We start from the raw sequence: 12671 nt of genomic DNA on the forward strand, positions 1-12671 counted from the left end.
GCCACAGGCATGGCTGCCCTCAGAGAATCCTGGGAAGTGCAGTTTGTGAAGGGTGCTGAGAGGAGACTCCTATTCCCCTGACAGAGCTCCAGTGGCCAGACTGGTTTAACAGTCAGCCACTCTGATTGAAGCTCTGTGAGGGGAACAGGGCATCTCCTGGCAACTCTCAGCACCATTCACTAACTGCACTTCCCAGCATTCTTTGAGAGAAGCCATGACTGTCTAAGGTGAAATAAAGGGCTGGTGTGGATGTGGCCAGAGACAGCGTTGGTTTAAATTTGGGTGGGAGGCTACGTGTGCCTGCTGTAGAATAAAAAGGTGGGGGAAACGCTGAAAAGCAATGATACTGTTCAAAATGTTTTCCTTTTGGAAAGGAAAGGGTTTCTCCCTCTGCTCAGTACCCACCCACCCAATCTCCTACACTCCCTGCCCCTCCCCTAGGTCAGTGTTGGACTATGACCTGGGAGACCAGGGTTCGAATCCCCACACAGCCATGAAGCTCACTGGGTGACCTTGGGCCAGTCACTCCCTCTCAGCCTCAGAGGAAGACAATGGTAAAACCACCTCTGAATACTGTTTACCATGAAAACCCTATTCATAGGGTTGCCATAAGTCAGGATCGACTTGAAGGCAGTCCATTTCCATTTTCAAACATGATTGCACAGAAATAAATCCCACTGAATTCAAAAAGTATGCAACTGATGAAACCCACCTTGCCTTTCTCCTCCCCTTCCTCTTGTCCCTCCCCTCCCCTATCCCTGCAATCCCCTCCTTCCCCCTCCTCCTCCTCATGGTCAGTTTTACCTATCTTAAGCATGATTGCATGGGAGTAAATACCACTGAACTCAAAAAAGCATGCAAATGATCAAACCTGCTCTCCCTTGCCCCTTCATTTGCCCCTCCCCCTCCAATCCCCTCCTTGTCCCTCCCCCTCCTTCTGCTGTCCTCTTCCCTCCCTTTCTCCTTCCCTCTCCTCTCCCCTCCCCCTGCTCCTCCCCCATGGTCAGTTTTACCTATCCTAACCAGGGCCGGCTCCAGGAATGCGGGGGCCCTTGGGCATTAGCCTGCCCTGGGCCCCTCTGCTTCCCTTCTGCGATCCCATGGATCGCAAGATGAGCTTCTGAACTGCCCACCATCCCCCACCATCCCCAGCGCTTCACCTACCTTTCTCTGCTGTTCGCGCAGGGTTGCCATCAATAAAGATGGCGGCCGAGGTTTCCGTAAAGGACTGAAGCATTTGCCACCATCTTGGTTGATGGCATGCAGCGCGCTCATTACTGCCATCAACCAAGATGGCGGCAGAGGCTTCAGTCCCTTACGGAAACCTCGGCCGCCATCTTTATTGATGGCAACCCTGCGCGAACAGCAGAGAAAGGTAGGTGAAGTGCGGGGGATGGCAGGCGGCTCAGAAGCTCATCTTGCAATCTGCGGGATTGCGGAAGGAGAGCGGAGGGCCCCTCAGGGGCCCCCCAGGGGCTCCTAGAGCTGTGGGGCCCTCGGGCCAGTGTCCAACCTGGCCGCCCTTTGGAACCGGCCCTGATCCTAACCATGATTACATAGGAGTAAATCCCATTGAACTCAATAAGCATGCAAATGATCAGACCTGGTTTTCCCCTCCTTTCCCTCTCCTCTCCCTTCCTCCTCCCCTCCCCTCTTCCTTCTTCCTTGCCCACTCCAGCCATCCCTCCCTCCCCCTAGTCAGTTTTACCTATCCTAAGCATGTTTGCAGAGGAGTAAATCCCACTGAACTCAATAAACATGCAAATGATCAAACCTGTCCTTCTCCTCCCTCTCCCTCCTTCCTGTTCCCCTCCCCCTCCTCCCCTCCACCCTTCCTTCCTTCCCTCCCTCCTTCTCCTCTCCTTCCCATCCTCTGTGGTCAGTTTCACCTATCCTAAGCATGATTGCAGGGGAGTAAATCCCATTGAAATCAATAAGCATGCAAATGATCAATCTGTTCTCAGCAAACTTGCACAGGATCTCATTTCCTACTTCCCAGATTAAAAAGCAGAGAAATTCACTAATAGGCCAAAAACCTTGTGGTTTAAGAATGTACCTATAGCCTGCAGATATTTCTATCAAACTTTAAAAAGCAGGGAAATTGGGTAGCTATAGTGAATGCACCAGGGGAGCAGGAGACTTGACCTCCTCTCTTAGATGTTAGACTGCCCTACAAATTTGTCAAAATGCAAACACAATTTGGGTTGGTCTTTCACAGTCCAATCCACTTCCTGTGTAGCTTGGAAGAATTTGGTAACTTTAGCCTCGGAGCATATGGTGAGTGGTGGCAACACCTGCAATCAGCCCAAATAATAGAAACAAGACATGTGCTGTGCTGATCTTGTTTAAGCAGGGAGGAGGCAACATTAACAAGACAGCTGGCATAGGTCAGATAGTCACTTTAAATATGTCTGATTTACTTTGCAATTTTAGTGAAGTTTCCTATAGGAAATCATTTTCTTTTGCTTCTGTTTCTGTGAATATGTGAAGTACAGCAACACTTTGCAAAATTTACACTAAAAAAACTCCGAACATAATTGTGGAATAATGGCACTGATTATTCTGCAGAATAGTTTCCAGTGGACATCAGGAGTGTCTCAATTTGCACAAGATAAAACAGTGGGAGGTGAAATATATTCTTGCAAAATTTGCCTTAAATGGAGTGGTTTAAACATAGCATCTGAAAACATGCATCTTGGACAGGCTAAGTTTGTTTTTTCCCAACAGCTAGAGGCATTCCTGAAGTAGCAACATATTGTAATCAGACTGATTTTACATCAAATTGCAGTTTCATATTCAACTGTTAATGTACCCAAAATTGAAATTGAACATAGCCTCCAATTTGAAACACAAAAGGCTGTCTTCACCATCATATGACACTGACCAATAAAAAGGATTTGAAATTAATTAAATAAATTTGACAAAAGTTTCTAGGATGAATAATGAGAGAAATAAAATTTTCTCGATTAGATTCTCTGCAGAAACAATAGTAACACAGGAATGAAGCAAAGTAAGAAGAACACCAACAAACATACAAAAATGTAATTCTCCATGTTTGGAGATGGCAGGTATTGCCACCACTCACCATATGCTCAGAGGCACATGTTACCAAATTATTCCAAGCTACACAGCAAGTGGATTGGACTGTGAAAGACCAACTCAAATTGTGTATGCATTTTGACAAATTTGTAGGGCAGCCCAATATCTCAGATAGGAGGCCAGGTCTCCTGCTCCCCTGGTGCATTCACTATAGCTGCCCAATTTCCCTGCTTTTTAAAGTTTGATAGAAATATATGTGGGCTATAGTTACATTCTTAAACCTCAAGGTTTTTTGCCTATTAGTGAATCTAGGTTGAATTGTGTGGGTGGGTGGGTGGGTGGGAAACAGGCTGGCATTCTGATGCCAACAACATTTTGTGAGGAAAAATGAAGAGTAGGCCCAATGCTAGCAGGTGGCCAGGTCAGGCACTGGCCAAGGGTCCCTGTGGCTGGGAAGATGGAGCTTTTGCTCTGTGATCCCACCAGCATTGGGTCACGGGTAGGGATGGGTTCGCATTTCAAGCAGAATTTATCAAATCAGAATTTATCAAATTTGCAATTTCAAAAACAATATGAGAATTTAAACACAGCCATCCTTTGAAATTCACATTTATTAGAATTTTGGGATGCAGTTCGCCAACTAAACAACATTTACAAAAAATCGTAAGTGTGAAAGTGTGCATAAAAGTGAATACATGAGTGAAAATAACATGCAAAAGGGCATGAAATGGCTTGCAAAAATGTGTTCCTCGGCCAAAACTCCCTACAAAAATGTGTTTCTGTGGAGAAATTCACACTAAGATGGTGGAGAATTTTCATGAGGATTTTTTTTTTAAAAAAATTGCAGATTGCTGTAGAAATGTAGAGAATTCAATTTAACATTGGGAGAATGAGAGAGAGAACTGAAACAGACAGCTCTTTCCATCCCTAGTCATGGGGCATGACCAGACAGTGGTGCAGAGCGGGAGCTCCACTCTCCCAGGCAACACCACTCCTGTATGTGGATGCAGCTGGTGCACATTGCAATATGCCCGGTTGCGCCACCTTCTACATCATCGCATGCCTACCATCACCCAAGATGGCAGTGGGGTGACATGCATCCACATGCATGCCTGCCATCACTCCAGATGACCTCGGGGGCATGTTAACCCCCCCACCATCTGGGGTGATGGCAGGCATGTGCACTGATGTGGTGACAAAAGAGGTAGCGAGACTAGGTGTATTAAAGTGCGTGCATGCACGTGAACAGGGGGACATGGTGGTCTGGAGCCCAAAGTCTTATGGCGGTGTGGTGCTGACCCTCATGAAGAGCACTGATCCCACAACAAACACCACTATATGGAAGAACCTTAACAATGCAATGCAGATAAGTGACGCAGCTGAAAAAAGAGACCACTGTGTGGGAAGGAAATATGGGTAAGTTTTTCTGAGATCCTGGCCTCATGTTTAAACTTGGTCTGACAGGGAGAGAAAGGAGGCCTGACTAAGGATAGCTTTTTCCACGTGCTTGGGCAGAACTACATATTCCTGACGATAGGGATGCTGTCAATAAAAGGCACCTTGTCTCCAGGGCAGGGGTGGTCCACTTCAGGTTTGAGGGCCAAATATGGCCCTCCAGGCTTCATTATCAGAACTCTCTCCAGGCTACATGCTGTCTTCCAGGACCCACTCCTCACTGGCCCTTCTTTGCACCCCAAAGGTTTTGCCTGGTTAAATTTATCCTTCAATTCATTGTATTCAGTTCGGATAATGCCTCTTGCTCGCCTGGATGGAACATAGAGAGGGGCGTGTGTAGAAACTAGACTACTGGACAAAGGTAAAATTTACCTTTATAGCTCCACCTGCTTTTGCCTCTGGCCCGGCCCACTGCTCTTGTTTCGCCTTCCTCTTTTTCTACTCCCTTCTGTTTTCCCCAGCATTATTATCTTTTCTAATGAATCATGTTTTCTCACTGTGTGTTCAAAGTATGATAACCTCAGTTTCATCATTTTAGCTTCTAGTGATAGTTCTGGTTTAATTTGTTCTAACACCCAATTATTTGTCTTTTTCGCAGTCCATAGTATGCGCAAAGCTCTCCCCCAACACCACATTTCAAATGAGTTGATTTTTCTCTTATCTGCTTTTTTCACTGTCCAACTTTCACATCCATACATAGAGATCAGAAATACCATGGTCTGAATGATCCTGACTTTAGTGTTCAGTGATACATCTTTGCATTTGAGGACCTTTTCTAGTTCTTTCATAGCTACCCTCCCCAGTGCTAGCCTTCTTCTGTTTTCTTGACTATTGTCTTCATTTTGGTAAATGTCTGCGCCAAGGTATTGATAATCCTTTACAAGTTCAATGTCCTCATTGTCAACTGTAAAGTTACATAAATCTTCTGTTGTCATTACTTTAGTCTTCTTGATGTTCAGCTGTGCTTTTGTGCTTTCCTCTTTAACTGTCATCAGCATTCGTTTCAAATCATTACTGGTTTCTGCTAGTAGTATGGTTTCGTCTGCATATCTTAAATTATTGATATTTCTCCCTCCAATTTTCACACCTCCTTCATCTTGGTCCAATCCTGCTTTCCGTATGAAATGTTCTGCGTATAGATTAAACAAATAGGGTGATAAAATACACCCCTGTCTCACACCCTTTCCGATGGGGAACCAATTGGTTTCTCCATATTCTGTCCTTACAGTAGCCTCTTGTCCAGAGTATAGGTTGCCCATCAGGACATCTGTGATGGAAAAAGGTGTCACGCTTCCTATGTGGACCTAGAGCAGCATGCAAAAGCGGTGAAATAAAACATAAAAATCCAAATCTTAGGGATGGATGAATCTGCCAGTTTTGGTTTCTCTCGGATTCTCATTTTTCTAATCCTAAACTCACTTCTCCACATTTCTGCAGCAATTTGTCATTTATTTGCTTATTTTAAAAATCCTCATGAAAATTCATCGCATTTTAGTGTGAATTTCTCCTAATATACACATTTTTGCATGAGGCGTTGACTAAGATACACATTTTTACAAGCAATTTCCCCATATATAATGTATTTTTGTTTGTTATTTTCATGAATGTGTGCATTTTTATGCCCACTTTCCCCTAAAGTATACCTTTTCGTAGACATTTTATGGTTGGAAAATTGGATTGCAAAATTCAAAGAAGTGCAAATTTTGAAGGCTAATTATGTTTCGGTTTGCGTATTGATTCAAAATATGCTATTTAGGTAGTTGTCATTAAAATGCAAACAAAATCAAATTTCCCCCAAAGATTCCCTGAACTGGCAAGCCAAAAAACCAATTTCTTTACAGAGTTTACTTCTAAAATCGTTTTCATCCCTTGGGCACTTTGCATGTGTTGACATTCTGAAATCTCTAAGCTTGGCTGAACTCCAACAAATCTCAGAGCAAGGAATTAATCAGATGAACTTTTCAACCCAGATTGATGGATTTTGGGAGTGTAGGTATTATCGAACAGCTCTCTGTTTTTTAAATCATTTTTAAATCATTCTGCAAGGGAAGATAAAGTATATGATAGTATTTAATGTGCCAGAAGATTATTGGTGTTTTCTTCTTCTTCTTGTGAATGATTAGGAAAGTGTTTGTGTGTGTGTGTGTGTGTGTGTGAGAGAGAGAGAGAGAGAGAGAGACAGAGAGAGAGTAGGATATAGCTAGCAAACTGTCTGTGTGCACCCACCTATGCTGATTTGAACACTCATCCAGTTGCATGCACAGAAGCTGACCATAGTGACTTGTTAACATTAACAGGTGAGATCAACACAGAGGTGTTTGTGATATTATCTGTGTACCAATTAAACTACAGTGATCCCAATGCAGTGACTGCCAAAACAAACCACCCATTTGGTGGCAGTATTCCATAACAACTATGGATTGGTCATGATATGGATACTCGTGATGGAATAGGGCCCAAGTGCAGGCTGCACACACTTGTGCAGAACAACAAACTTATTTTGTGAGTTTCCCCATCAGCAGATCCTCCTACTAATTGAGCAGGGGGTTGGACTCAATGGCCTTATAGGCCCCTTTCAGCTCTTATATTCTATTTATTTATTTATTTATTTTATTAAATTTATATACCGCCCCATAGCCGAAGCTCTCTGGGCGGTTCACAACAGTCATACATCAAATACAATAAACCACATATTTAGACAATTTAAAACAACTTTAAAATGTTTAAATTCTTAAAAAAGTTAAAAAAACAATTTTAACACATACTAAAATGCCTGGGAGAAGAGGAGAGTTTTGACCTGGCGCCGAAAAGATAATAATGTTGGTGCCAGGCGTACCTCATCAGGAAGATTGTTCCATAATTCGGGGGCCACCACTGAAAAGGCCCTTTTTCTTGTTGATACCCTCCGAGCTTCCCTATGAGTAGGCACCCGGAGGAAGGTCTTTGATGTTGAGCGTAGTGTACGGGTAGGTCCATAACGGGAGAGGCGTTCCATCAGGTATTGTGGCCCCGAACTGTATAAGGCTTTATAGGTTAACACCAGCACTTTGAACCGGGCCCGGAAACATATAGGCAGCCAATGCAAGCGGGCCAGAATCGGTGTTATATGTTCGGACCGCCAGGTCCCTGTTATCAATCTGGCAGCTGCATTTTGCACAAGCTGCAGTTTCCGAACCGTCTTCAAAGGCAGCCCCACGTAGAGCGCATTGCAGTAATCTAATTTAGAGGTTACCATGATTACTATGATTCTATGAAATCCTAGCTATCCGTCCTAAGCTGCCCAGCTATTCTCTTCTGTTGGAGAACATACCTACGTATGCTACACAGTCTGTGTTGTCCGCTCCCACCCCTAAACTAGCATCTGGCCTCAGGTGCAATAGAGGACATTATCCCATCACCAGTGTTGGAGTAAGCTTCAACTGGCAGATTCTGTACATGGAACAGAATTAGGAATGAGGAAGAATATCTGCTAGATTGGACTTAGTACCGAATTCTGACTGAATTCAACAGTCTGCTATCTTTTTGGACCGGCGCTGATTCTTGCGGCGGGTTGTGGCTATAATTGGCACTGATTCCCCCCCCAAAAATGTTTTCCTGATTTTACATAATTATCTTTGTAATTTACTCTAAGTTGATGTATTCATAACAGTGTGTAGGTGTGATAAATAGGGGGGGAAACCATGTGGAACACCATGATCATTTACATCGGCATTTACGTTAAACATTCTGCAATTCTTTTTGCAACCAACCCCACCCCCGTGGATCAAGTCAGCAAGTGCAAAAGCAAGCAGGAACCAAAAAAGGGCGGATCAGGATGGAACAACGGACTATTGGAAAAGAAATGGATCAGAACTAGGCAGCGAACCGCATCCCTAAACAGAATAGAGGGGAATGGCATCTTTTCCTTTTTCTCTGGCAGCCAAATGTTTGGGGGCAGTCCTCTCAATGTGCATGCATAACTCTGGCACAGGATTACAACCATTGCACTCTATGGTTTTATTCTCCACTTAGCTTGGCAGGAAAATAAAAGCCTAGCACATGAAGAACACATTATATTAAGGAAACGGTAGTCAGATTGGATTTTATTTTCTTGATTTTTGTTTTTAAAAAAGATTCTAGTGCTTTGGTTGGGACATCTCTAAACAAGCAAACCAAAAAGGAGGGAGGGGAAAAAGAACGTAAGAAGGAAGAAAAATAAAGAACAGAGCAAATGAAAAGAAAGGAGCTTGACAGTTTGAAAAACTAAGGTATATAAAAATAATCTATCATAGTTTCATTTCGAAGTAAGCAAATGCTGCGTGTTTCTTTTGGCTCTAAGTTGTTTTCCATAAAAATTCTTTTCCAGAGACCTTTGCAGTACTGTTTTTATCAGGATTATGCAAAGCAATTTCCTGTAAAGGAAAGTTGTTGAACTTCCTGTGCAAAAAGAAATACAAATATTACTCTTTCACACAAGAGTCAGTGGGCAGTTTTTATAGTGGCAAATTCTGTGGTTCTGGGCTCACAGTTGGCTTATATGGGGGTGAGGAGAGTTTGTTATTAAGAGAAAAGGCTCTTTAACTAAGTCAGTGAAATATTTTTTAAAAACCTTGCGCTTTATTTTAGCTTAGAACATAAGATCATTGAACATAGGAAGAATGTGCCAGACCAGGTCAGTGCCCCATGTAGTTCAGCATCCTATTTTTGCAGCTTAATATTCCTTTTCTTTTTTTAACTTTGGAAGTGAATAAATGAACTTAAAAAACACCAACTTGGAAGCAATTATATGAGGATGGAGAAGTTATTTTGGGCATTGTAGGGATTAAGCTTATTGTTATCATCACACTGTTACTGATGTTGAATCCTGGAAATATATTGGGCAATGCCAGTGTCCCAGGATAGAACGATAAACTATCAATGGCTATCAGTGACGGTTGCTATTTTGGAGCCTCTATTTAACAATCATCATGTTCAGAGGCAGAATACCATGAAATACCAGTCGCTGGAGAGCAACAGCAGGATCATGACCATAAGCCTGTTAAGTTAATCATCCTGGATTCCTGCATAAAGACCGTAAACAATAATATATAGCCACAAAGCTGTGAAAAGCAAAATACTGAAATGAGCTCAGCAGCCTTCAAAAGAGCAGTGGCTTGAAGAAACCATTTGACTCAGCAAGTGCAACAAGCAAGAAATTCCATTAAAAAAAAAAGATGTTACAACACCTTGGTTTCCATCTTTTTCCCATGTGGAAGCCCTTCAAAGCTTCTGATCACATTCTAATTAAACACAGATGCAACCCCCGCCCCGCATGATTTAACTTAGTGAGCTTTTCCTGGGGATTTTAAATTCTAAGTGTCCCACAGACTGACTTATGATGTACTAGCAGAGCACATCTGATATCCGGGGAGGGGGGATGAGCAAGGAGGAGTGACAGTGGGTGAACCACCTTTTCCTGTGTCCTGTTAGGCCAGGGCAGAAGCTGGGAGGGAGGTGTTTTTTTTTACAGTTGCCCTTCCATTGTGAGCACCATTTCTTTTTCATCCCCTGCCTTTTCCCATTTTTAAAAAAAAGTTCTCCCCCCCTCCCCATTGATACTAGTGGGGTGGAATAAATTGTGCCAGCTCCAGGGCTGATGTAGTTGTCATAGTAATTTTGGTATGTTGGGGAAACAAGGGGTTTGGAGATCCTGTAGATCTAATGCCACCCCGACACAATCTTTTTGCCCCCACTGCTGGCAATTAAGCCTGCAGAATTTTTCATGGGCCTACCAAAAGCTCCCCTAGGTAGGTGAGGGCAGGTGCTGTCCTAGTGGGGGAGCTTCTCTCTGCGCTTATGCTGCTTGCTTTGTGGTTTGGGATTTCTCAGTCAGCCTCAAGTCAACTGGAGACTTATATTGTTATAGGATTGGGGGGTTGGTCTGTATGATGTCCTTCGGTCCCTCCAAACCTGTAATTCTGTATCTGTAAAAATTGAATTTGTAGAAGGAACCACTACACTGGTCAAGCCAATTCCTTTGTTGACATAATGGCCCTGGTCAAGTCTGTTAAACATCCTATCTGCATGACTAAAGATTTGGTCATGTTTCCATAGGAACAGCTGGCTAGTGATGCTCTTTCAGGAGGGGGTAGGCCTCCCCCCCTTCACCTGGCTGGAGGTCTTTTTGTAGATAGGAGAACAATAGCCCAGGAGCTAGCTTTGGCCAGTCTGGTCTGAAGTTGGGAGCTGGAAAGACACAGAGGTTTGACTTGCTCTCTGTGCTGAATCCAAAGCTATGGCTTTGGGAATCCTCCCTGGAAACCTAATAGGAAAGCAAGATCTGTTGGAGTGTTAATGCTGTGAGCCCTACCATCTTAAGCTCAGATTGTATGTATGTGTAAATAAAACCATATATCCTAAAGACACCACAGTCTCCAGTGACATTCATTCCAAGGAAACTGAACCCTGGGTAAGCACTGGAACCCCTGAAGTCTTTCATGCTCGGATATTGGGCTGCACTGCACGCAAGAGTACCAGGGCTGATACCAGCCTAATGTGGGCCCCCACCTCCCGTGTGTGCATGCATATGTGCGCCTGCACAAGCACACATGCACTTAAATAAGCCTGGTCAGTGATGGCAGGCATGGCACTAACACACAGGGTGAAACAACCAGGCATCTCTAAGCACCCGCCCATTGCGTGCGTATGTAGGGGTGATGTCAGCTGGGAGAGTGGAGCTCCTGCTGCACAATCCATGCCACCATCCAGTTGTGCCCTGCGTCCCAGTGCTGGTGGGGATTGTGGAACGGGAGATACACCCTTGCAGCAGCAGGGGCCCTCTGCCAGTCGCAGGGCCCTTGGGCAGTGCCTGACCTGGCCACCTGCTGGTGCCAGGCCTCAACGGTACCATAAATTTAGTTTCATCAGAATATATTCCCTAGTGTTGTTCTCATTTGTTTAGTTAAAAGGTGGAGAACCTTAGGCCTGGACACTGAATATGGTCCTCCAGATATCTCTGCCTGGCCTTTAGGACTCTGCCATGACCACACATCTCACTGGGCCTGCTCCACGTCCTCCTTGAGTGCTTTTGTCTGGCTGTTTTGTGTCCTTGAATAGTGATTGTATCTCTTGCTTGCCTGGATGGAGAGATATGTGTGTTGGGAGCGGGGAGTGTATCACTGGAATATAGCCTAGTACAAAAGTAAGAGTCATCCGCTCTGCCAACTTTTGCCTCTGGCTTCGCCCACCACTGCCCCCTGTAAGGTTTCCTATGAGGGAATGCTACCCTTGGGTTGAAAAGGTTCCCCAGCCTTGACTTATATGCGTTGTCTTAGTAAATCAATAAATTATCTTAGTAAGTTATTAAGTATATTTTGTGGTTTGGGATTTCTACAGGACTTGTCCTACAAGGACCGACACTGGCATGAAACTTGTTTCCACTGCTTCCAGTGCAAGAACTCCCTGGTGGACAAACCTTTTGCAGCAAAAGAAGAGCATCTTCTCTGCACTGAATGCTACTCCAATGAATACTCCTCCAAGTGTAGCGAGTGCAAGAAGACCATCATGCCAGGTTAGGACTTGTTGACTTTGGGGACTTTAGGTGACCTAATTGAAGACCAACAGGAGGCTCTTTTGCAATCCCATTCCTGTAAGCCAGTGTGATGAGGCTGAGGCCACTTGCCTTTCCACCCACACCAAGGCTTTGGGAATCAGGTCCAGATGTACTGAAGGAGGATGGGTCTGGAAGGACAGAAGCAGGAGAGGGGCAGTTTCTGCTTTACAGCCTCAGGGAAAGAGTGAGAAGCAGAAGCAAAACTCTGTGGAAGATGTTGAGCTTGGTTAATTGCTTGTAAGAGGGAATGGGAAGGCCTCTAACCTAGTCTATGTTGATCTGGGACCAAGAGTGATTTTAAGTCAGCTGTCCTCATCCTCTAGTCCAGATGACAATGAACTGCAACTCTAACCAGCTCCAGCAAGCATGGCCAATGGCCAAGGATGATGGGAGTTGTGCTTCAGCAACATCTAGAGGGCCACACCTACTCTAAGCCCTGTTCTCTGGCAGGGGCATCCCTAGCCGGAGCTGACAGCAATTGGAGTTCAATAGCATTTGGGTTCTCTCCATCACTGCTTAAAGCCTGTTTTCTTAACTAGAGGGCTATCAAAATCCATGCAGTTTTATGTTTTTATCAGTATAACAGTAAAAGCTCTCTCTCAAATTC

The 12671-nt window shown here is 44.2% G+C and overlaps 1 protein-coding gene across 3 annotated transcripts in view; it reads left to right on the plus strand.

Moving 5' to 3' along the window:
- FHL2 (four and a half LIM domains 2) overlaps positions 1-12671 on the plus strand; it is a 49245-nt gene that overhangs the window by 25365 nt on the left and 11209 nt on the right. For all 3 annotated transcript variants that reach the window (XM_061626782.1, XM_061626781.1, XM_061626783.1), the window contains one exon: positions 11848-12022. In XM_061626782.1, the coding sequence (XP_061482766.1) occupies positions 11848-12022 (175 nt within the window). The remainder of the gene's footprint in view (positions 1-11847; positions 12023-12671) is intronic.

Source organism: Rhineura floridana, chromosome 5 (assembly GCF_030035675.1).
Source record: "Rhineura floridana isolate rRhiFlo1 chromosome 5, rRhiFlo1.hap2, whole genome shotgun sequence".
Lineage (NCBI taxonomy): Eukaryota > Metazoa > Chordata > Lepidosauria > Squamata > Rhineuridae > Rhineura > Rhineura floridana.